The sequence below is a fragment of the Bos indicus x Bos taurus genome, chromosome 8, assembly GCF_003369695.1.
Source record: "Bos indicus x Bos taurus breed Angus x Brahman F1 hybrid chromosome 8, Bos_hybrid_MaternalHap_v2.0, whole genome shotgun sequence".
NCBI classification, from domain to species: Eukaryota; Metazoa; Chordata; class Mammalia; order Artiodactyla; family Bovidae; genus Bos; species Bos indicus x Bos taurus.
This window is the reverse complement of record NC_040083.1, coordinates 43,417,989-43,443,501: the sequence shown is the minus strand read 5'-3', so window position 1 is coordinate 43,443,501 and position 25,513 is coordinate 43,417,989. Positions and strand designations below refer to the sequence as shown.

Sequence of the window (25,513 nt, the reverse complement as noted above, 5' to 3'; positions counted from 1 at the left end):
ACTGCACCCCTCTAGGCTGTCACCCAGTGCTGAGTGGAGCTCCCTGTGTTGCACAGCAGCTTCCCAGCGGTTGTGCGTCTTACATATGGTGATATATATGATGCTTTCTGAAAACATGGAAAAGGAATTAAGGAAAAACAAACACCGGAATGGATTTTGAAATTGTGTTTGTTTCAAGATTTAGTTGAAAGGAAAAAAAATCCATGGTTTATCTGAATCTCTTTTCAAATATTATACACATTGGGATTGGCAGCAGTTGGTCAGTCTGTTTGTCAGACTTAACCTTTTGTATTTTTTACTTGATACTGGGGATTTCATACTTCTCTGGGTGTGGGAAATACGTAGGTAATCCTAGAACACAGGTGTCACAGTGGATTTACCTGGAGAGCTTTGAAAAAACCCAGGGCCCAGGCCACATCCCAGACCATTGAAATCTGATGCTCTAGGGGTGGAACCAAGGCTTAGATGCTGGGTCTTCAGCCTCCCTGAATTCTAGTGGGAGTAAGGTTGAGGACTAGGGTACATTTTTATAAATAAAATTTTACTGGAACATAGCCATGCCCATTCATTTCCTGATTTTATAGAGACCCCGTGGCTTGCAAAGCCTGAAGATATTTACTCTTTGACCGTTTACCAGAAAACACTTGCTGACTCCTGCTCTAGTGAAAATTTTTTTTAAAAGCTTTACAGTAAAATTCGTAGTAAAAGAACAAGATTTGGTACTTTGCAGAGCCTTCAGGGTCAAATTCCATCAGGGTTTTTTTTAATATATAATTTTATTTATTATTTTTTGGCCGTGCTGGGTCTCTATTGCTGCGTTTGGGCTTTTCTCTAGCTGTGGCGCTTGGGCTTCTCATTGCGGTGGCTTCTTTTCCTGCAGAGGATGGGCTCTGGGGCTTCAGCAGTTGTGGCCAGTGGGCTCTACAGCACAGGCTCAATAGTGGTGCACCGGCTTAGTTGCTCCAAAGCATGTGGGATCTTCCCCCATCAGGGAGCAAACTCCTGTCTCCTGCATTGGCAGGCGGATTCTCTACCACTGAGCCACCAGGGAAGCCCTGTCAGTTTTTTTGTACATGGGAAAAACAGAAAATCGTTTTCCCTGAAGAGCTGACTGTAAGATATTGTGAAACTGGAAGAAAAGGTGCCCAACTCCCACCCAGAGTGGGAGACTCCATGGGTTACATTAGGGCACTGAACTTAAAAGTCTACTCTTGGTTTCTAATTCAGCATGTTCATTACTTAGGCTCTGTGTTTGACTTGACACAGGGCTATAGAGGCAAAAATGGCTCTTTAATGTAAGGTGTGTTGGAGATTGTTACTCCTGCTGCAGCAATTCTAGATGACAGCAGACCCCTCAAGGAAATCCTCTAGCTCTGGAGAATTTCATATATAAAAAGAAAAAGAATGAAAAAATTTAACTGCTTTTTACATCATCCCATCTTCTCTCAGTTCAGGTAGAAAGTTGATGGCTGTAAACCATTGGTCTTTCTTTGGGCACAGTCCCTATGGGCTGCAAACAGGAGAGAAAGGATCCTTTATTTTAGTCCCTTGAGCAGAATTGGCATCTCCTGATTGAGACGCTGATTGAGAGCATGTCACTCTGGGAGGCCCCACCCCACACTTACTGAGTCAGAGTCTACTTTTTAACAGGATCCCCAGGCTGTTTGAATACACATTAAGAGAGCCCTGGGAAGCACTAGTCTTAATTGATAACTGTGTCTGTGCAGTCAACTGACCATTGATCCTCACTTTAAATGATTTCATAGCCTCTTAATGGTTTCTGACTTGGAAATAGCCAAAGGGGAAAAACTGTCTGCCTTTAATGACTGAGTCCAAGTACAGCTTGCCTGCCCTCTTATTTAGGAAAGATTTATATAATGGTAGAAAATGAAAATGAGGTGACAGAGTTAGAAGAAATGCCATTTTATATGTATCAGAAAAGCAAACTAGAAAGGATAAAGGGAACTTGCCAGATAAACTCCACTTGTAGGGAAATAATCAAGTCTTTGCTTCTGCAAGAAGAAATAATCCACGCATATTACAGCCAGCATCCTCTGGGGAGCAGTAAGGAGTGTCAAAAATGAATGCCTGAAACTTCTCGATTAGCACAGGGAGTTAGGCCTTTCCACCAAGCAAAGCCATAACGTTCAGCCGTACACATAGCCCTGTATCCCATAGGAAATTGTCCAGAATTTAGACATTCATGGAAAACCTTGAGGAAGCCCAGTACCTACTTGTATCCTACCAGGTTCTGCCAAGTTAGTAGTATTTTCTTTATCATCTATCTTTATAAAGATCTGATTGAAAAACATGATTTTTGAAATTAGTTCTTAATTCTTAAACAGAATTGGCTTATCCTTGAACAGTCGCAAATTGTTGACCTTTTAAATAAAGTTAATACCATCTGAATTTAGTTTTTTAAAGGCAGTCTAAGTAATAAGAGTCTAGCTATTGGTCTGGCTGTTCTTGGTAGATCTGATCCCACGGTTAGTGCTCACTGTCTGTACCAGCCAGGTCTGTGCAGGATTTGAAATAATTCTAGTGTTTGTGAAAGTGGCCAGGAAGAGCTAGGAAAGCGGGAGTGGGAACCCTGGTTAAGCCTGGCGGTTCCATCTCCTTAGATTTGAATGAGCGGTCAGAATGCTACAGGCACTGCTCCTTCCCTAAAAGCTACTTGAGGTCCCCAAGGCAGGGTCTGATTGCCAGGAAAAATTGTGTTAGCTGAGTGTCAGCTGCCACTCCTGCCAGAGGAGCAGCATTTGCCTTCCTTCTGCCTTCCAGATTTCATGTCCTGTTGGTGGAATCCAAATCACCTCCAGAAGCCTGGAGACAGGAGAGCCTGAGAGCCTCAGCTCCCAGACTTGGTTTCTTGCTGCAGGGAAGAGCACAGGAGGGGACAGGAATGGGCTCTGAGTGACAGTGTCCAGTGTGGCCTCATGTTGAAGATACCAGCTGACTCTCACACAGGGTGTGCTTGTTCTTTTTTTAAACATTCTCTTGATGTGAACACTGAAAAATAATCAAGGGTAAGATGCCAGTTTTACACATGAGACATGTGAGGGAGTGAAATATTATTTCACATTTTAAATAACTTGTTCCTGATCAGACATGCTGGTCAGTGTTACAGGGGTTGTCTTGGTTCACAAGTAGCACGCTCTGATCTAAAAGCACTTACTAGTGCAGCATCCTGTGACCAGTTGGCATCAGAGGGGTACTTTTGAGGGGACCCGGGGATAGAAAAGGCACTCCAGGCTGCACAATTCTAGTATTTTTAGATACTAGAAATAGTGCCCTGGAGGAGCATACTTATTCATGGGTGAGGACACTTCCAACTTTAAGAGATTGTTCTGTTAATTTAAAGAATTGGTTAATTCTTGTAACATGTAACTGTGGCCTCAACATACTCCCTCTTTTTTTCTTAAGCAGATGAAAAACTCGGAGAACCGCCACGCAGTGAGTTCCCAGTACAGGATGCATTCTTACTACCCGCCTCCTTCCTACCTGGGCCAGAGCATGTCCCAGATCTTCACTTTTGAGGACAGCGCCTCTTACTCGGAAGCCAAAGCAAGCGGTAGGTTCCTGGTTACACAGTCTGGATTTGAGGTGGAGGGGATACCTGCTAGCACTGGGTCTCTGGTCCTCTCAAACAGCTTACCAGTTAGCAGCTGTTGGAAAGGCTGTATAAGTATCCTTTAAAGTACTTAGTTATGGAATGGTTTTTGCTTTGGTCGATTCTCAGTATCATGTTTCTCTCTTCTCGGCACATAGAGCGGTGGGAATAAGATAGAGACTCCCATCAGAAGCCACAAATATATTTTCTGGAGGATCAGTATGCAATATCAGGGGCCCTTTAAATGTGGTTAAGTCCTGATATTTTTGGTGGAATGAATCTGTGTGTATTGGAGACTAGTTTTCCAAAACTTTTCCAATGTAAAATTGAAGGTACATTCATCTTTCACAGGGGGAAATAACATAATAAAACATTTTTGAATACAATAGATCTCAGAGTTTATGCAGTAGCAATGCAAATAACTCTGATATAATGGCTTGGAAATAAAAAATGACTGTTTTAACTGACAGAGCACTCTGAAATACGCAATTCCTCAACTTCAGTTTTAACTTTCTCCCCAGTGTTTACACTGTGATAGTAGGTAGATCTTTTATGGCTGCTGTGTTCAGGTCCTATTTTTAAGTTCTTTGTATTTCAGCATCACGTTTTGATCTAGGAAAGTAAGGAGCAGTCACAATTCAGGAATCAGGGCAATAGTGAGTTGGGAGAGAAACCCACTATTAGAACATAACTCTGTACTGGACAAAAGAAGCTGGTTTTCTGGATAGCTTGATTCTCTATAAAGAACTGGCTTCTTTGTAAAATGAGTATTTCGAGAATGAAAATTATAACCATGCTTTGATTTCCAAATTCAGAACAGTGAAGTCTAGAAAATCTGGAAAAGTTACTCTTTATTTTCCATACTAAATTAAAGGGTTTTGTTAGTACAGAATACATAGGTCGAGGGGACTGACAGTGTGAACTATGGAGAGACTGAATCACACATTGTTGATTACACTTTGACTTTTATTAATAATAATTTTTTCAGGAGTGGACAAGCACAATTCTGTTTTATAAATATTCATACTATTTAATATTTGCCCATGTGGTCCTTTTTACATGTTGTGTTTGATTCTGTAATTTGAATTATAAGATCCTTAAGGACAGGGAACGTCTTATATACCTTTTTAGCTGCTGTGATATGTATTTGTTATTCATCAGTTTGAGGGAATGAATGAACAAAGGGATGTGATTTGTAGTAAGTATGATTTGTAAGTAAGCTTGGTCTTTAAGAAGACACCATCTCAAAACAAAAGGTTCAGATTCCTAACTCATTGTTTCAGGAAGCCAGGGCACAATTTAGGAATGAAGCAGTTAAAGAAATGTTTGTTCATATAGCAAATTAGGACTGAAACTTACTTTCGAGAAGAAATTGCCTGAGCTGTTTGCTCTAGGAATAATGGGATATTTTTAGAAGCACTGGCATTTCTGGAGACAGAGGTGTAAATTCAGAGCAAGGCAGTAAGACAAAAAGATAAGAGGAAATTTATTAGAGCAGAGAGGAAGGAATTTGGAGAGGTGCAGTAGACATTTGAATTTATGGCAGAAAAGGAAGAGACTCAGAAGGAGAGAGGTTACAGGGGAAAAAAGGGGAAAAAAAGACCAGCCAGCCCAGTGCCCATAGTGAGAGACTGGGTCAATAACGCCTAAAATTTCCTAGGACTCTTCTGGCGATACATGTGTTTGAAAGTCTGGTGTGAGGAGACCTCAGGCGTAGCCTTCTGGTCCTCCTCTAACTCACTGATAATTAATCAGGAGGGGCAAGCTTCAGACATGAGGGAGATAGCTAGGAAGAAATGCAGTGGAATCTCAGCAATGTCTGCTTTGAAATGGCCATGGAGAAGGAGAATATGAATTAATAGGAAATCCAAGTCTCAGATTATTTTTTAAAGAAATAATGGTTTTATAACTTCCAAATATCTGGTGTCTTGGGTTTCTACATTGCATGACACTTTTATAAAGCAGGTGGGAAGGGATGGAGAAGGAGAAAGTTAGGATCATTAGGAACACCCTAGGATCATCTCCTGGGGCATCAGTTTTATCGTCGGCACAGATACAAGTGGGGGCCGTTTACGCCCTCTGGTGAGTGGGGTGAGTCTGGTGACAGGATGTGGGGACAGGGATGGGGCATCAAGATAGTCATTTGTGAGAAGGTGGTAGGGGCTGGCTGATTACCAGTTACATTTATCAGTTCTACCAGGTTTGAGTTGAGGTCCTATGGTGGGTTGCATTAACAAATAATAATTTGTAAATAGTATATCAGTTATCCTATGTGGGGACTTACAAGTAATTTGAAAAACAGCCTTTTCAGTAGATTTAATGTTTTGTTTGTAAAGTCTTAAGTATAAATTTATCCACTAAATCCATTTTTCTTTGGTTTCTTTAAAGGTAAGTTTAAACCTCTCTTTGCTATCTAAATACATGTGTCCAAGTTCAAGGTTTTCTTATGGTTTTGGTGAAGATTGTAACATGAAAATGAAATGTAGAGAGGGAAGGAATTACAGAGAAAGTTTTACTTTTGCTGTGTTGCTTCTGTTTAATGTTTTTCTTTGCAAAAAGGCTAGGATCCATTCTTTCTCCTTCTATGTCCTGAGAAGTATAAGGACATAGGTCAGAAATGGTGAGGCCTTGGTGTGTAAGACTTCGTGAACCATTGCAGGGACTTTGGCTTTTATCTCAAGTAGATGGGAAGCCCCTGGAGGGTTTCCAGCAAAGGGGTGACATGTCTGCCTGTGGTTTTTAAAGATCACTCTGGCTCTTGATTAAGAACAGACTGTAGGGATGCATGGTAAAGGCAGGGAGACCAGCTGGAAGACTGTTGCAGTAATTCTTGCAAAAGATGGCAGTGGCTTAGTTGGGATGGGAGTATGGGAGGGTTGAATTCTAGGTACATTTTGAAGATAGAAACAAAAGATTTGGCGATGCATTTGGGATGTGACATAAAGGGAGAAGTGAAGGATGACTGTAATTTTTGATCTGATCAAGTAGGATCTTGAGGTTTCCACTTACTTGGGTAAAGAAGTCCACGGGAAAAACAAATTTGCAGGAATTAGGAGGTTAATTGTGCACATCTTAAGTGTGCTTCCCTGGTGGCTCAGATGGTAAAAAAATCTGCCTGCAATGCAGGAGACCTGGGTTTAATTCCTGGGTCGGGAAGGTCCCCTGGAGAAGGGAGTGCCTACCCACTCCAGTATTCTTGCCTGGAGAATCCCTCAGAAAGAGGAGCCTGGGAGGCTCCAGTCCATGGGGTTGAAAAGAGTCAGACACGACTGAGTGACTTTCACTCAAGTGTGAGATGTACATAACTCATCCAAGTGGATCTTCAAGTTAGGGGTTGGATGAATGAAGTCTGAGGTTGAGGGGAAGTGTCACTGCTGGAAATAAAACTTGAGAGTTCAGTATGTAGGTGTTATTTGAAGTTAATATGGTAGGATCACCTGGAGAAGTGAGTGTAGACAAAGAATAGAGGACCGAGGACTGAGCTCTGAGGCCTGCCAAGGTTGAGAGGTTTGGTAGATGAGCAGGCCCAGCAAAGGGTAGAGCCAGGTAGGTGCCTTCTCCTGCCCATGAGGTAGGATGAAGGTACCTAGGGAGGCAGGGAAAGAAAGCATTTCAGTGAACCAGCTAAATAATGCTGATAGATCAGATGAGGACTGGAATTGGCCATGGGCTGTTGAAAGGTAGAAATGATCAGGATGATCAGTGGCCAGTGACCATCAGGATGGTCAGTGATCAGGATGATGAGTGGCCATTGTGGTGGGGAGGTGGGGACCAAAGCCTGACTGTGCGTTCAAGGACACATGGGAGAGAAGCGTCTGGGCAGTGAGTGTAAACAGCTCCTGAAGGAGTCTTACTTGGAGGGGAGCAGTACCTGGAGAAGGTGGTGAGTTCAAGGAAAGTCCTTTCTTCTTTTTTAAAGAAGGAGGTTATTATAATAGGTTATATTAAGATAAGCTGGTCTTGGGTGTGTGGGGGGGCACAACTGTCCAGGATAATAGCAGTGACTCTTGAGTAAGCAAGGTGGGGGGATCCCCAAGGACACCCCCTCATAGGGCAGTGGTCCCCAAGGTAGGGGCTGGGCATGTTTTGTCACTGGTCTAAGAGGAGATCAGCAAAGGAATTAAGAGTAAACAAAAACTTTACAGCAACTTGACAAAGCAGTTCTATCTATTGAACAATAAAAAAATTGGGGCTGGCAGATTTTGTCTTTGACTTTTCTAGAATTTCATTTTTACATTGAAGTAAAATCCACCTGACATAAAATTAACCATTAACCATCTTAAAGTGTACACTTCAGTGGTATTTAGCAGGTCACAGGATTGGCCACTTGCACCTGTCTAGTTTCAAGTCATCTCCATCACCCACAGGGAAACCCACACCCGTGAAGCCAACACTCTGCACTCTCCCTTCCACCATCCCTGTTAACCACATCTGCTTTCTTGTTTCAGTGGATTTACCTATTCTAGATGTTTTGTGTAAATGGAAGCATAATATGTGGGCTTTTGGACTGTCTTCTTTCACTTAGCATAATTTTTTCAAAGCTCGTACAAGTTGTAGCATGTATCAGTACTTCATTCCTTCAGTTCAATTCAGTTCAGTCCTCAGTCGTGTCTGACTCTTTGCGACCCCATGAATCGCAGCACGCCAGGCCTCCCTGTCCATCACCAACTCCTGGAATTCACTCAGACTTGCATCCATCAAGTCAGTGATGCCATCCAGCCATCTCATCCTCTGTCGTCCCCTTCTCCTGGCCCCAATCCCTCCCAGCATCAGAGTCTTTTCCAGTGAGTCAACTCTTCGCATAAGGTGGCCAAAGTACTGGAGTTTCAGCTTCAGCATCATTCCCTCCAAAGAAATCCCAAGGCTGATCTCCTTCAGAATGGACTGGTTGGATCTCCTTGCAGTCCATGGGACTCTCAAGAGTCTTCTCCAACACCACAGTTCAGAAGCATCAATTCTTCAGTGCTCAGCCTTCTTCACAGTCCAACTCTCACATCCATACATGACCACAGGAAAAACCATAGCCTTGACTGGATGGACCTTTGTTGGCAAAATAGTATCTCTGCTTTTCAATATGCTATCTAGGTTGGTCATGACTTTCCTTCCAAGGAGTAAGTGTTTTTTAATTTCATGGCTGCAGTCACCATCTGCAGTGATTTTGGAGCCCCCCAAAATAAATTCTGACCCTGTTTCCACTGTTTCCCCATCTATTTCCCATGAAGTGATGGGACCAGATGCCATGATCTTTGTTTTCTGAGTGGTGAGCTTTAAGACAACTTTTTCACTTTCCTCTTTCACTTTCATCAAGAGGCTTTTTAGTTCCTTTTCACTTTCTGCCATAAGGGTGGTGTCATCTGCATATCTGAGGTTATTGATATTTCTCCCAGCAATCTTGATTCCAGCTTGTGTTTCTTCCAGTCCAGCGTTTCTCATGATGTACTCTGCATATAAGTTAAATAAGCAGGGAGATAATATACAGCCTTGACGTACTCCTTTTCCTATTTGGAACCAGTCTGTTGTTCCATGTCCAGTTCTAACTGTTGCTTCCTGACCTGCATACAGATTTCTCAAGAGGCAGGTCAGGTGGTCTGGTGTTCCCATCTCTTGAAGAATTTTCCACAATTTATTGTGATCCACACAGTCAAAGGCTTTGGCATAGTCAATAAAGCAGAAATAGATGTTTTTCTGGAACTCTCTTGCTTTTTCCATGATCCAGCAGATGTTGGCAATTTGATCTCTGGTTCCTCTGCCTTTTCTAAAACCAGCTTGAACATCAGGAAGTTCATGGTTCACGTGTTGCTGAAGCCTGGCTTGGAGAATTTTGAGCATTACTTTACTAGCATGTGAGATGAGTGCAATTGTGCGGTAGTTTGAGCATTCTTTGGCATTGCCTTTCTTTGGGATTGGAATGAAAACTGACCTTTTCCAGTCCTGTGGCCACTGCTGAGTTTTCCAAATTTGCTGGCATATTGAGTGCAGCACTTTCACAGCATCATCTTTCAGGATTTGCAATAACTCAACTGGAATTCCATCACTTCCACTAGCTTTGTTCATAGTGATGCTTTCTAAGGCTTACTGGACTTCACATTCCAGGATGTCTGGCTCTAGGTGAGTGAGTGATCACACCATCGTAATTATCTGGGTCATGAAGATCTTTTTTGTACAGTTCTTCTGTGTATTCTTGCCACCTCTTCTTAATATCTTCTGCTTCTGTTAGGTCCATACCATTTCTGTCCTTTATCGAGCCCATCTTTGCATGAAATGTCCCCTTGGAATCTCTAATTTTCTTGAAGAGATCTCTAGTCTTTCCCATTCTGTTGTTTTCCTCTATTTCTTTGCATTGATCTCTGAGGAAGGCTTTCTTATCTCTTCTTGCCATTCTTTGGAACTCTGCATTCAGATGCTTATATCTTTCCCATATTATAATTATATGTACGGAGAAGGCGATGGCACCCCACTCCAGTACTCTTGCCTGGAAAATCCCGTGGACGGAGGAGCCCAGTAGGCTGCAGTCCATGGGGTTGCTCAGAGTCGGACAGGACTGAGCTACTTCACTTTCACTTTTCACCTTCATGCACTGGAGAAGGAAATGGCAACCCACTCCAGTATTCTTGCCTGGAGAATCCCAGGGACAGGGGAGCCTGGTGGGCTGCCATCTATGGGGTCGCACAGAGTCGGACACGACTGAAGTGGCTTAGCAGAAGCAGTAGCAGTAATTATATGTATGGATATACTGTATTTTGTTTATCTGTTAATGGATATTTGACTTGTTTCCACTCTTTTTTTGGCTGTTGTTAAATAGTACCACTATGGATATTCACATATAAGTCTTTGAAGATTTGTTTTTAGTTCTTCTGGGCATACGTACCCAGGAGTGGAATTGCTGGATCATATGGTAATTCTGTGTTTAATTTACTGAAGAGCCTCCAAACTGTTCTCCACAGTGGCGATACCACTTCACATTCCCACCACAGTGTATGAGAGTTCCAGTTTCTTTAGCTAAAAAAACACACTATTTTCCATTTTTTGCATTATGATTCTAGAAATTCATTTTTATTGTATTTTATAAAAGCATTAGATTGTGGCAGACTGGAAGCTGAAAAAAGGATTTCAATAGAACAGGTCCCTTCTTGCAGATAATTTGAAAAATACTGACCTAGTGTCCAGGTGTGGAGGGCTGGTTTGTTTATGTATGAGAGTAGCCAGCTCAGAGTAACAGCTGCAGGTTGTTTAGAAAGTGATGATGAAACATTCTGGAAATGATCTTTCCTCAACTTGGAATAGAGGCAATTTCCACAGTAATACTGCAGTGTTAATAGATGCCCACACGTCTGCAAGTAGGTGGCATTTCACATCTATGAAAGTGTTAGTCCTCAGTCCTGTCTGACTCTTTGTGACCCCATGGACCATAGCCCGCCCGGCTTCTCTGCCCAGGGAATTCTCCAGGCTAGAATACTGGAGTGGGTAGCCATGCCCTCTCCGGGGGATCTTCCCAATCCAGGGATCTAACCCAGGTATTCTGCATTGCAGGCAGGTTCTTTACCAGGGAAGCCCCTTCATATCTGTAAACAGGCATTTTTCTCTACATATTGACTGCTTGAGTAAGTTCTTAGAGTACATGTGGCTGGCCAGCATTTTCAAAGAGGTTTAGATTTAAAATGGTAAAGGTGAAAATACTTAGATATTTTTGTCTATTTGTCTTACAGTCTCAGTTTGAAAGTCAGAATGGTTGCATCCTGTTTCTTCTGGGTCTTTGGCCTCTTCCAGCTTAAAGAAGTGACGGGCTCCTATGCAAACCCACCCTTCCTTACATTCAAACTCTGCCTTTTTTAGGAGACAGAAACACAGTTGAGGTGCTTATTTTCTATAACGGGCTGTTTATGTAAAAGTCCTCGGACACACATAGGACATGAGCAGCTCTGTGAGGCCAGGGGCAGAGCGTTTACAGTTCACCCAAAGGTCAGATGGCCAAGGTCAGCAGAAAGGCCTCCTGAGTTGAAGGCCTCGTGTTCCTTTGTGATATCTGGGCAGCTCACAGAGGCCTCTGTGAAATAGGGTTTTCTGAATGCATTCAGCACTGGCAGTTTTGTAGGCCAAATCTAGAAGTGCCTGATTTCACTGATGGCATATGCTACCTTCCCCACAAGTCGTCCTGACCAAACGTGAAGTGGTTGAGCTTTCGTTCCATAGAACGAACTTTCTTGATGTTGTGCATCCGAGTTGGATTTTAGCAAAAGATGATGAGGTTGAGCCTCCCTGTTTCGCAGGTGAGAACAGTCAGGTGACACACAGGCTTCTGGGTTTTTTTTTTTTTTTTGGCTGCATCGCTTGTGCAGGCTCTCGTCAGTGAGAGTGCCGAGTCTGAACCTCTGAACAGCCAGCAAATTCCCTTCTGTCTTTTCTGACAACTTCTTTTTCTTCCTGCATGAGACAAGAGAGTGCTGATGTTGACATGTCCTCTGTGTAGCACGCTGCCTTTTGACAAGGCCACCACCAGTCTAGAAATAGCGGGTAGTTCCCAGGGCCCAACGTCAGACTGAGGGACGTCAGACTCGCTCGTGAAGGAAGTTCACTCACTGCAGCACTTCAGCAGGAGTTATCAGGATGTATTCTCACACGCGGAGGGCAAGGAGTGAATTCATTCATCTTTGTATTTCTCCAGGTGCCTCCCAAAGTGCCATGCTCTCAGAACTCCTGGGGGTTTCATGGTTTCTTGTATGAATAAGAAACTGACCTCTGGTCCTTTCTGCAGGTGTCTCCCTGACCCAGAGTTGGGGATTCTGATAAAGCACTTGGTGAAATAAATAGGGCATGGAAAAACATGGGGTGCAACCCCCCAGGCTGCAACATACCCTGGATTTATATCATGTAAAATTCTCTCTTTGGAAAGCTTGAATCTTGAAGACTTAAATAGTTGAATATGACGGATTTTTGATTAATAACACCCCTGCGTGAGAAGTCAAGAGAAGCTTATTCTCTCTTCAGGCTAAGAGAGGCTCGATGGAGTTGCAGGCGGGATGCTGTGCCACCTCTGAGTCAGTTTGTAGAGCTGAAGAAGAGGTGCAGACATAGGAGCTCAGCTCCCGGAACCACTTCCCTGGTGTTCTTTCTGCGGGTGAATCCTGTGCTTTCTTCTTCCCTCTTTCCTTTTCTCACAAACATGTAACTCTCATACTGTCTGTAACACCACCCCCTCTGTGTGTTGTGGGGATAGCGCATTTAAGTCTAGTGGTCATAGTATTATCCCCATTTAGCAGATGAGGACAATGAGACATGGAGACAATGCCTGTGAAGTAGGGAAGAGAAGGGTTCCTTATTTCCATGCCGCAGGTAGAAAAGCTGGTCAAAACCCCCAAAAAATAGCCTTAAAAAACTCACAGGATATCAGGTGTGGTATTTACATTACTATTTCTAAAGCTGAATGTAAACTTCAAAACATGTTTATCTCTTGATTAACATGATAAAGTCAATGTTTTTATGGTGATATTTGAGTTTTTTTGTTTAACAGGAGGGATAGTGCAACAAAGTGCAATATTTGACAAAGGCAAACATTACAAAATTAAATAGCTAGTTATTAGCTTTGAAATTTAAAGTGCAAATAGAAAACCACTTTTTAAAAGTTTTTTTCCCCTCTCTGTGGACATGATTATTATTTTAAAATTAGTGTGAATAAAAGGCTTGTTGATTTTCCCCAGGTAATTTTTTTCCCTTTGGCTATGCCCGTGGCAAGTGGGATCTTAGTTCTCTGGCCAGGGGTCAAACCCATGGCCCCTGCAGTGGAAGTGAGGTACCTTAACCACTGGACTGCCAAGGGAGTCCCATCCTTAGATAACTTTGGAGAGAAACAGTATTTTATATTCTGCGTAGTCGGCCAGTGGCTTATCATGAGGTGGATTTTACATTTTTGGTTTGTCTTTTAAATACAGGGCACTTTTGCTGAGGCTTTCCTTTGGGCTAAAGATTGTAGTCAGTAGGGAGCACAGAGAGCAGAGCTCTGGAAAGCACAGTTTTAGGAACTCCCTAATGTCCTGAAAGAACCAGGTTGAACACCATGACGAGACACTGCTGGCCTGTGTTTTCAGGGCTCATTTTATCTTGATGGGCTGCATATGTGATGTCAGGCCCCTACCTGACTGCTCAGTGCAGGGAACCCCATCCATCTGTGGGCACATCACACCCCATCAAGTTTGCTGATTCTGTTATTCATTCAGTGATCACTTGTCTTTAAAAATCCTGAAGAGGCAGCGCTAACATGGGTGTGAGCTTGGGTGGACAGTAGCTGCCCTGGGCAGAGTGTCCTACATGATCATGCTTGAGATTTCCTCACTTGAATCTGACTTGACTCCATTGGGCCTCAGCAATTTTTCTCAGGCACAGTGTGGAGTAACTTGGAGTTTATGTTCCCTCCTCAGCTCCTCAGAGGCCCAGCCCAGGCCAAGTACAACTTGAATAACCTTCAGGAAAGCTGTGCTGTCCTTCTGTCGGCCGCTGTCTTTGAAAATTGCCTCCAGAGTTAGTGAGCAGGAACAGTTAAGATTTACAAACAATGATGAAGCTTGTCATGCATCTTTCACCATTCATCATCCAGGTGCGTGCCTGGGCGGTGAAGTGTTCTTCATAAAAACCAGCTCAGTGTGAAATACACCTCGCTGCAGTGTTTACTGCTCTGAAGCTCGTCAGCGGCCCTTTATAGTAAATCCAGATTGCGATGTGACATTACAGTATATCATTGCCCGGCGCGGCGGGGTTTACACTGCGAATGAGTGCAGTGCACACCAGATGAGGTGTCCAAATTGAGTTATGTCAGAATTTGGCTGTTATATGGGGATAGCTTTTGTTTTCCGAACACTGAAAGTTAGCTTTATATGTATTTATATTTATATATAGGCATATACTTCCCATCTTGCACGTATACATGGGTATACAGTATATGCTGGGGTCAGGTTCCAACTGGGCTTCTGCTGTAAAGAATGGTGACCGGCTTTTATGTCCCTTCCAACTGTTGTTCACTGAAATTGGCATCAGCGGAATCTTTGGGGGAAACTAGAGTAGATGGTTATTTCATGATAGAGGTGGTTTCATTTTGCTGTGTGTAAAGTGGTCATATTTTCCATTCTCTCTTACACACAAAAAAAGGGCCCCTCTCTCCTGGGATTATGGTAGTACTGGAATGATCCCTTGGCAGGAGGGTGAAGAGAGGAAACGACACAGGACCGGCCTATCGGTCTGAACACATGCACTTGGAAGAGGGCTCTGAAGTCCGTTGCTTGTTTATTATTTTTTAGTGGGTACCAAAATCCTAGTGCTGCCTCTGTTATCTTGAAAGATGCTGCTTCCAGGAGAAGACTTACGGTGTTTTAGCTGAAATTGGCAAAATAAAAGAGCACACTGAATTTATTGCATGATCGGGTTTATTTACATTCACCCTAAAAGCGCCGATATTAAAAATGAGCTCCATAAAAAAATAATATTCAGAGATAACGCAGGCCCTGCAGTCCCACAATCATCTTCTTAACACGCATGTTTTTAACTTTGCTCTTCAGTGTAGCAGGGTTGTCAGGAGAGCCACTGTGTGGTCTTCACACACCTGGCACTGCACTGAATCCAGGGCCTGTCCCTTCTATACCCCAGATCTAGGGCAGGGGTCCCCCCAATCTGGATGTGAATATAGCCCTCCCACCAGTGTTCTCCGCGCTTCTTCCTGGATGTGTTCCCTCTTGGTTGCAGGGTTTCTTACTTGAGATGGATTATCGGCGGCACAGGACACTGGTGCAGGTGTGCAGTGCTGGCCCCTGGGGAGGGTGGGACAGCAGCCTCCCACTGACCATGGTGCCCGAGGAAGGAGAGAGCAGTCGCTCGTCAGCCCAGCGCCGTCACTTCATAGGGCTGTAAGATGAACACAGGTGTCCAGTTAAGGGTAAATGTCACGTAGTGTCTGTGGTTTATGTTCATGTTTAATAAGTATGTCCACAGTATTTTATTATGTTGAAAATTATTTGTGTCTGAATCTGGCAACCTCGGGCTTCATCCGAGTCCCTCTGAACCACCGTTTTCTGGCACTGGGGTAAAAGGCAGAAATGAACAGTGGATGGAGGAGAGCCGTACCTTCACTAAGCGTATTCAGCAGTTTTAAGAGTTGTTTCATTTATATCTCTACAAAAATAGTACAAGAGGCAGTGCTGATCATGCTCAGAATGCTTTCCTGTTTTGGTTGAAGCTCTTTATGGGTTTCTCCATGAAAAATTTCTGGATTATAAATTCTCCTTGCATATGTTAACTGTGTTGTATCTTCCTCTGTCTAGGTAATTTGTAGGTCTGGATGTTTCTTTTATCATATTTCATAGGCTAGCTCCATTAATATAAGAGAAAATAAAAATGAGCCCACTGTTGCTTAGACTCAAGATGAAAATGTATAGTTTTTGTGAATGTGGTTCAGTTGCCCCCTTGTATCTTTACCGGACATTACAGTGAGTTTTGAACAAAACCAGCTCCTGTCTCTTTCTTGAGACCTCCCCACACCACACCAGGATGTGAACCAATGACTCAGTCAATAAACAAGTGGTGAATTCATGGAGTGCCAATTATGTGTTTGTGGCCCTAGCATTATGCCCAGGAGGTGAACAATGGCCCAGAACATGCTGCAGTGATGCCTAAGTATCCCCATATTTTGGGGACACAGGCCCTTCCCTTCGTGTCCAAAGTAGAATAGTCTTGCTTCTGAGCCTCTGCAGGGTGTGCAAAGGAGCAGCCATGTGCCATGCTCTGTTGAGCATTTTCCAGACTTGGTTGGTGACTTTGCCGTGAACCTAAGACAACGTTTCCTTCTCCAGTTAAAGAGGCCAGGATCACAACCAGACTCTGGATAGGTATGCTACATACACAGCCCTTGCCAGGCTTGTTTCCTGTTTTTTATATGGCTGTAGAGGTGGGATGGCAAAGGAGAAAATGAAAGATATGCCCATCTGAATACAGAATTCCAAAGAATAGCAAGGAGAGATAAGAAAGCCTTCCTTGGTGGTCAATGCAAAGAAATAGAGGAAAACAATAGAATGAGAAAGACTAGAGATCTCTTCAAGAAAATTGAGATACCAAGGGAACATTTCATGCAAAGGTGGGCACAATAAAGGACAGAAACCATATGGATCTAACAGAAGCAGAAGATATTAAGAAGAAGTGGCAAGAATACACAGAAGAACTATACAAAAAAGACCTCAATGACCCAGGTAACCACGATGGTGTGATCACTCACCTAGATCCAGACATCCTGGAATGTGAAGTTAAGTTGGCCTTAGGAAGCATCACTACAAACAAAGCTAGTGGAGGTGATGGAATTCCAGTTGAGTTATTTCAAATCCTGAAAGATGATGCTGTGAAAGTGCTGCACTCAATATGTCAGCAAATTTGGAAAACTCAGCAGTGGCCACAGGACTGGAAAAGGTCAGTTTTCATTCCAGTCCCAAAGAAAAGCAGTGCAAAAGAATGTTCAAACTACCGCACAATTGTACTCATCTCACATGCTAGCTAAATAATGCTCAAAATTCTCCAAGCCAGGCTTCAACAGTACATGAACCGAGAACTTTCAGATGTTCAAGATGGATTTAGAAAAGGCAGAGGAACCAGATCAAATTGCCAACATCGCTGGATCATAGAAAAAGCAAGAGAGTTCCAGAAAAACATCTACTGCTTTATTGACTTACGCCAAAGCCTTTGACTGTGTAGATCACAGCAAACTATGGAAAATTCTTCAAGAGATGGGAATAGCAGACCATCTTTCCTGCCTCTTGAGAAATCTGTATGCAGGTCAAGGAGCAACAGTTAGAGTTGGACATGGATCAACAGACTGGTTCCAAATAGGGAAAGGAGGACTACGTCAAGGCTGTATGTTGTCACCTTGCTTATTTAACTTATATGCAGAGTACATCATGTGAAATGCCAGGCTGGATGAAGCAGAAGCTGGAATCAAGATTACCAGGAGAAATATCAGTAACCTCAGATATGCAGATGACACCACCCTTATGGCAGAAAGCGAAGGACTAAAGAGCCTGTTGATGAAAGTGAAAGAGGAGAGTGAAAAAGCTGGCTTCAAACTCAACATTCAGAAAACTAAGATCATGGCATCTGGTCCCATCACCTCATGGCAGATAGATGGGGAAACAGGGGAAACAGTGACAGACCATATTCTTGGGCTTCAAAATCACTCCAGATGGTGATTGCAGCCATGAAATTAAAAGACATTTGCTCCTTGGAAGAAAAGCTATGACCAACCTAGACAACATATTAAAAAGCAGAGACATTACTTTGCTGACAAAGGTCTGTCTAATCAAAGCTATGGTTTTTCCAGTAGTCGTGTATGGATGTGAGAGTTGGACTATAAAGAAAGCTGAGCACCAAAGAATTGATGCTTTTGAACTTTAGTGTTGGAGAAGACTCTTCAGAGTCCCTTGAATTGCAAAGAGATCAAACCAGTCAATTCTAAAGGAAATCAGTCCTGAATATTCTTTGGAAGGACTGATACTGAAGCTCCAATACTTTGGCCACCTGATGAGAAGAACTGACTCACTTGAAAAGACCCTGATGCTGGGAAAGATTGAAGGCAGGAGAAGGGGACAGCAGAGGATGAGATGGTTGGATGGCATCACCGACTCTTTGGACATGAGTTTGTGCAGACTCCAGGAGTTGGTGATGGACAGGGAAGCCTGGCATGCTGCAGTCCACAGGGTCCAAAAGAGTCAGACACGACTGAGCCGCTGAACTGAACTGAATACTAACTGAATGTTGTACTAAACTGTAATCTTTGGTACTAAAAAAGTTGTACGACCCTCATTGCTGTCTTATTTTCATCATCCTCAAAAGAATCTCCATATGGAGTCACTCCTCATTTCCACCTCCTTCTCAGTCCCTGGAAACTATTATTCTACTTTGTGTTTCTATGGATTTGCCTATTTCTGGACATTTCTTATGAATTGAATCATATAATATGTAGCCTTATTATATTTGACTTTTTTCACTTAGCATAATATTTTTGAAGTTCATTCAAAGTGAGCCATGTAACAAGGCTTCATTCTTTTTTCTAGCCAAGTAACATTTCAATATATGAAAAGGCTTAATTTGTTTTGAGTTCCAAATGTATTGCAGGTCCTGGAAAAACTGTTAAACCCTAAGATTCTCAAGAGGAAATACTTGTTTTATATCATTCTGTTAAACTGTTTATCTCATTGTTAAACATCTTTCAACTCACCACATGAATGTCTATAATAAGTAGAACCTACTGTATGAAGTCAAATGACACCCGTAACTGGCGTGCCTAGGTTCCCCATCCCCAGCCCGCCAGGTCCTGTGATTTTCCTGTTTTATATTAATACTATTTACACTAGTCTGCTAGGGCCGCTGACACAGAAGATAATGAGCTGGATGGCTTAAGAAACAGAAATTCACAGTTCTGAGATTTAGAAGTCTGAGATCAAGGTGTCATCAGGGTTGGTTTCTGGTGAGGCCCCTCTTCTTTGGTCTTTCCTTTGTGTATGCAGAGAGAGCAAGCTCTGATTTCTTTTCCTCCTCTTATAAGAACACTAGTCCTGTCAGGCTAGGGCCCTACCCTTAAGACCTTACGATGTAGCTTCATTTATGTCCCTAAAGGCACCGTCTCTAAATACAGTCACATTGGACGCTAAGGCTTCAGCTTATTGATATAAAGGTGGGACACAAAGTTGAATCCGTAACACTGTTGAAGGGTTTAATGTCTCTGAACGTCTTCCTCTTCTTGATGAGGTTCCTGGGAAGTAGAAGGATGCTGACGTCAGGGGGCCAGTGTGTAGACTGAGTGGAGAATCTTCTCTGGCCTTACTGCCGACTGTCCAGCATCTGCTGCCCGTTCACTCCCTTCCAAGCTGTCCAGCATGCTGACCCCCTCACCTGCAAGCTGGGTCCCCAGAGCACAGAGGTTTTTAGAGATGTAAAATGCCACAGCCAGGCACACCCCACTCACTCAAAGCACTTCTTTTCCAGATTGTTGCTTTTCTTTTTTTCATCCCTCCCTACTTGGTTTCTTCTTTGTCTCTCTCTCTGAATTCGGGGAAAGAGTTTCTGATTCCTTGCAATTTTTGCCCTTGAAGTGGTCTGTAACCTTGAACAATTAAACCCTGATATACTGCTACAAAGTAGACTCTTTGCCACTTTTCCTGGCAAATAAGGCAGATAAGAATTAGGGCCTTCCTGCCTAGTGAAATGAATGAGAAAGTATTGCATTGTTTCCTGATGTTATTATGAACCAGTTCAAAGGTTGCTTCATGGTAAACTTGAGGTTAGTATTTATGAATTAGTTAATGGCCCTTACAGGTCAACCAAATAGAGAAAATAATCTCTTACTTTATGAAGCACGTTGACCTACATCATCTTGTTTAATTCCAACAACAATCTTCTTAGGTAAATACGAGGCCTTTTTTTCTTGACACCAGTTCTAACACAACCTGGGTGTCCTACCATTCAGTCCAGTTTTAATACTGGGTATCTGGAGTTAGCCGAGACCCCATGGGTTAAGGGCTCAGTCTCACAAGACTGCCCCCGTGTCAGACGCCAGCCATAAATGGGGTGCTCAGGCTACACACATTTCTGTCTGGGCCATTACAAATCTGGGGGTTCCCACAACTTCTCCCTGGGTTTGATAATTCACTAGAATGACTCACAGAACTCCAGAGGACACTTTATTTACTGTTACTATTATGAGTTTATTATAAAGGATATAACTCAGGAATGGCCAATGGAAGGGATGCCTAAGGTGAGAGATTAGGAGAGGGTGGGGAGCTTCTAAGCCCTCCCAGCACCCCCATGTGCTCACCAGCCAGGAAGCTCTGAGAATCCCAATCACTGAGGGGTTCTTAGGAAGGGTTCATTACTACATATGAGTGGTTATATCATTGGCCATCGGCAATTAGCTCAATCTCCAGCCCCTCTCTCTCTCTGAAGGTTGGGGGATAGGGCTGGGTGTTCCAGGCTTCTCATCAGGGCTGGGTCTTCCTGGTGCTCAGCCCCCACCCTGCATCTATGAGTAGCCCCCATCCTAAAACCATCTAGCCCACCAAGTCACCTCATTAGAACACAGAGGCTCATATCACCCTTCTTACTTCAGAAATTCCATGGGTTTTCAGAGCTCTGTGGGCTTCCCTGATAGCTCAGTTGGTAAAGAATCCACCCGCAGTGCAGGAGACCCGGGTTCAATTCCTGGGTCAGGAAGATCCGCTGGAGAAGGGGTAGGCTACCCATTCCAGTATTCCTGGGCTTCCCTTGTGGCTCAGCTGGTTAAGAATCCACCTGCAGTGTGGGAGGCCTGGGTTCAGTCCCGGGGTTGGGAAGATCCCCTGGAGAAGGGAAAGGCTGCCCACTCCAGTATTCTGGTCTGGAGAGTTCCATGGTCTGTGTAGTACAGTGGGTCACAAAAAATTAGAGATGACTGAGTGACTTTGGCTTTCACTTTCACTTTTGGGGCTCTGTGCTGGCAACAGGGACCAAGTCCAAATATCGTTCTGTGATAACACAGGTTGGTAGAGAAATATCTGTGACCCTGTTTTAGGGAAGAGCACTTGCTGTACAGACAGCATAGGTGGCAGCCGACCGTGAAGCTGAGTGGTCTTCTCCCTGATTCAGTGTCTCCCTGGTTCACTTTCAACTTCACACTGTCCCACAGAATTGCAACCCTTGTCTTCAGCCCTCTGCCTTAGACCTGCCGCAGCTAGTGCAGGAGCTCCTGGGCACAGAGGCCTATTTATGTTTAAATTAATTAAAAGTCTAGTTCCTCTGTCACACTGGCCACATTTCAGGTGCTCAGTAGCCATCTGGGGCTGGTGACTACCGGGCTGGACAGGGCAGAAGTAGAGCGGTTTCCACCCTCAGTTCTGTTGGGCAGCACTGTCTCAGTTAGGTGAAAGCTGTTTTGTTAGGACTTTTCGAGTGATGAAGTGGGGTGACATAGCCTTTAAACCTAAGATAAAAGAGTGACACAATGACCACAAGTTCATCAGACACACTTTAAAAGTCTTTTGTGGGCGCATCAGCGCTTATTCAAGTGGCCTGTCAGGTTGAGGAGAAATAACTGACTTGGACTGACTGAACTCTGATAAAGTGTTAGTTGATCTTTGGGTCTAATTGTGGTGCATGCTTTTTTTTTTGTTTTGTGTTGTTTTAAATAACATGGAAGGAAGTAAACTAGAACCCGGTTGGTCTTAGTCCAGGAATGATAGTACTTGCCCAGGGCGGAAAATCTGTCTCCTGGTCGTGGGACAGCATGTGAATCTTGGTCCTTGCCAACGACCGCTTACAGTAAGCCAGGAGGGTCAAGGGGCACTGGCCCTTCTCAGACACAGCAGCTCAGACACTTTCCCATTCCCCGGGGTGCCTTTGTGCTCTGTTGGCCGTGTGCTCAGATGCACAATTTGTAACTGTGATGAAGTCCAGTTTGCATACTTTGCCTTTTGTTGCCTATGTTTTTAGTGTCATGACCAGTAAATCATTGTCAAGTCCAGTGTCATGAAGCTTTTCTCGATGTTTTCTTCTAAAAGTTGGGCTTGGACCTGCTTTGAGTTAGTTTTTATATACGGCGTAAGATAAGGGTCCAGCTTCATTCTTCTGTGTGTGGATATCCCAACCCCATTTATTGAAAAGCCTTTCCTTTCCTCATTGAACAAGGCAGAAGGGGAAAATGGTGAAAGAGTCAAAGTTTGACACTTGCTTGTGGCTTTTTTTTCTATGATCATCAGAGAAGAGTAGGCATTGAGTATTGAATGCACAGCACAGGCCTACAGTTGGCAGTTGAAGATGATCCACCTGGATCTCTGTGCGTGCGTGTGTGCAAAGTTGCTTCAGTCGTGTCCGTCTGCCAAACTCCTCTGTCCATGAGATTCTCCAGGCAAGAATACTGGAGTGGGTTACTGTGCCCTCCTTCAGGGGATCTTCCTGACCCAGAGATCAAAACTGTTTCTCTTACATCTCCTGCGTTGGCAGGGGGTGGATCTCTGTGGTAAGTAGATTTCCTGGGGTTATTTTTTACTTTTGTTTACTTATTTCTCCCTCCTATTTCTACAGTATCTCTCTCCCCCACCCCCGCCACTCCTTAAAGTGCTGAAATAAAGAATAGGATAACAAGGGAAGGGAATCCACAACCAGGATCTTAGTGGGTAAAGCTGTGAGAGCAGAAGTGCACATAAAACTGGCTGGTTTTCCATTTTTCTGCTTGGAAGTAAAGTTTTTCTAATAGAAAGGGACAGACAAATGCTAATTTTTAAAATACTCCGTTTTAAGGGGTCATCTGAAGCTGCTTGTCCGTGAGACATGGCAGAACCTCTTTGAGTGAGCCCCAGTGGCAAAGCCATGGAATCCTTTTGTGTCCTTAGGAATATTCCCAAGGCAACACTTCTGGAGCTGAGAGCAGATAAATAAGCAAAGACTGCGAATGAGAATGCCAGACTGGTTGGCTGCAGCCCAGAGCTGTCAATCACCCCTTAATGTTTACAGGAGCAAAAAGTCAATGTGTAGTTGTTTTAATTTGACACACTCTTGGGTTGAGAGAGTGTAATTGCTGGAGGGGACAGTTAAGTGGCTGTGTGCCGTGTCAGTTTGTCTGGGTCTGACTCCCGTGCTGAGTGCTTTTCTGATGAGCAATAGATTGGGTTAAATACAGACATAATTGCTCGCTTCCGCATATTGGTCCGCCATGCCTTGTACTTCATTTCTCTCAGCACTTGCCTGAGGCTGTTGGGGTTTATGCTGCAAAGAGAGTCCGTATGTTCATTTTCATGAATCACTGTCGATTTTTGAAAAGCAGTTGTTACAGTGCTAAGTGGAGTGTAATAAATTGCACCCCCTCCAGACCCACTGGAGTAAATCAGAACTGCTTATATCCATCCAAGTGGTCTTTTGAGTATAAATGACTTTTTGTTTACTTATCAAACCAAATATTGTCTCCAGGAAATGGAGGCAAATGATTCGCTTATTTTTTAATCCTGTGTGGATTACATTTTGCTGTTGTTAAACCAGAAAGGAAGTTCCGTATATAGTTCATTAAGAAAGTCTCCCCAGGCAGTAAGTGAAATTATTCCAAAGTCATTTTCAAGACCAATTCTGGATGTTAACCTTGTTTCCAACCACTACTTAAAATGTGCCAGAAAGGCAGTGAGCTATGAAAAGAGTGTGGTTTCTTTCTTGCCCAAGAAGTTTCTAAGCAAAGAAACTAAATTTGGGAAAGTGTATTTGTCTCTTTGAATTCCTTGGCTCTGCCTCTTTCTTCTTTTCTTCATTCCTTCCTTTCTTCTTTTCTTATGACTCCACCGGGTCTTTGTAGCTGCACATGGGTTTTCTGTAGTTTCGGAGAGTGGGGTATATATACCCTTGTTATGGAGCGTGGGCTTTAGGCACTGGGGCTTCAGTTGTTTGTGGCGCAGAGCGTGGGCTTTAGGCACTGGGGCTTCAGTTGTTTGTGGCGCATGGGCATGGTTGCTCTGCAGCATGTGGGATCTTAGTTCCTGAACCAGGGATCGAACCTATGTCCCCTGCATTGGCAAGTGGATTCTTAACCACTGGACCACCGGGGAAGTCCTTGGCTCTGCTTCTTTATGAAGGAGGTGTGCTACATGGTACTTACATGTTCTGATAGCTGAGAGAAGATGGTGGACATGGCTGTATTCATTGCTTCTGCAACTTAAAGTGACCAGAGGTCTGAGAGTCTGTGCTTGGGAAGCAGATGTTACTGAGTTTGATCATGGTGGCTCTATTATTATGAAATCTGTTTCACATTTAGCACTCGTTGGAAGAACTATCTCAGGATTTTCTTTTCTTGTTTTTGGTTGGGCCGTTGTCTTCTTTGACTTACTTTTCCCATGGGGCTTGCCAGGCACATTAATAATGTCTTTCTCAGTGACTCACTAATAATCTTTTTATTTTTATTATACTTTTCCTTTATGCTAAACACAGATAACAAAACTTGTCACTTTAAACTCCAGAGAAGGCAATGGCACCCCACTCCAGTACTCTTGCCTAGAAAAGCCCATGGACGGAGGAGCCTGGTAGGCTGCAGTCCATGGGGTCGCTAAGTCGGACACGATTGAGCAAATTCACTTTCACTTTTCACTTTCATGCATTGGAGAAGGAAATGGCACCCCACTCCAGTACTCTTGCCTGGACAATCCCATGGACGGAGGAGCCTGGTAGGCTGCAGTCCATGGGGTCGCTAGGAGTTGGACACGACTGAGCGACTTCACTTTCACTTTTCACTTTCATGCATTGGAGAAGACAGTGGCAACCCACTCCAGTGTTCTTGCCTGGAGAATCCCAGGGACGGGGACCCTGGTGGGCTGCCGTCCCTGGGGTCGCACAGAGTCCGACACAACTGAAGCGACTTAGCAGCAGCAGCCACTTTTAAACATTTTAAAGTGTAGAATTCAGTGGCATTAGGGGCATTCACAATGTCATGCAGCCATCTCAGGTTAGAGTTGAAGACAATCACTGATCTGGGAGGTGCTAGGGTAGCGGGGTTGTCAACTCCAGGTGGCCCTTCTAACCCACACTGCCTTTCATTGGGTGAAAGCCACGGCATTCGAGGGCTACCTCCAGGGTCCCAGGGATACCCCATTCCTCTAAGAACTACATGACGCCTGAGTCCTGACCTCGCCTCTGCTCATCTTCTATTAACAGTTATATCTACTTTCTCGTAATACTTTTCTCTTTATATGCTTATTTTCTTGTCTTCATGGTTAGATTTTCTAAAGATTGGTTTGTTTTATTGGTCCTTTCATATCACCATCATATAAGTTTATTTGTTCATGTGTAGATTTTGATTGACATAACTTAATCTGTTCTTAAAGAGATTTTTAAAAATCTTTATTTCTACATGTCTGTTTTATGACCCACAGAAAAAGT

At 43.5% G+C, this 25,513-nt stretch overlaps 1 protein-coding gene across 2 annotated transcripts in view; it reads left to right on the top strand.

The window, feature by feature from the left end:
• Window positions 1–25,513, top strand: part of DMRT1 (doublesex and mab-3 related transcription factor 1) — a 96,226-nt gene that overhangs the window by 51,086 nt on the left and 19,627 nt on the right. For both annotated transcript variants that reach the window (XM_027550794.1, XM_027550793.1), the window contains exon 4: window positions 3,427–3,571. In XM_027550794.1, coding sequence (XP_027406595.1) covers window positions 3,427–3,571 — 145 coding nt within the window. The remainder of the gene's footprint in view (window positions 1–3,426; window positions 3,572–25,513) is intronic.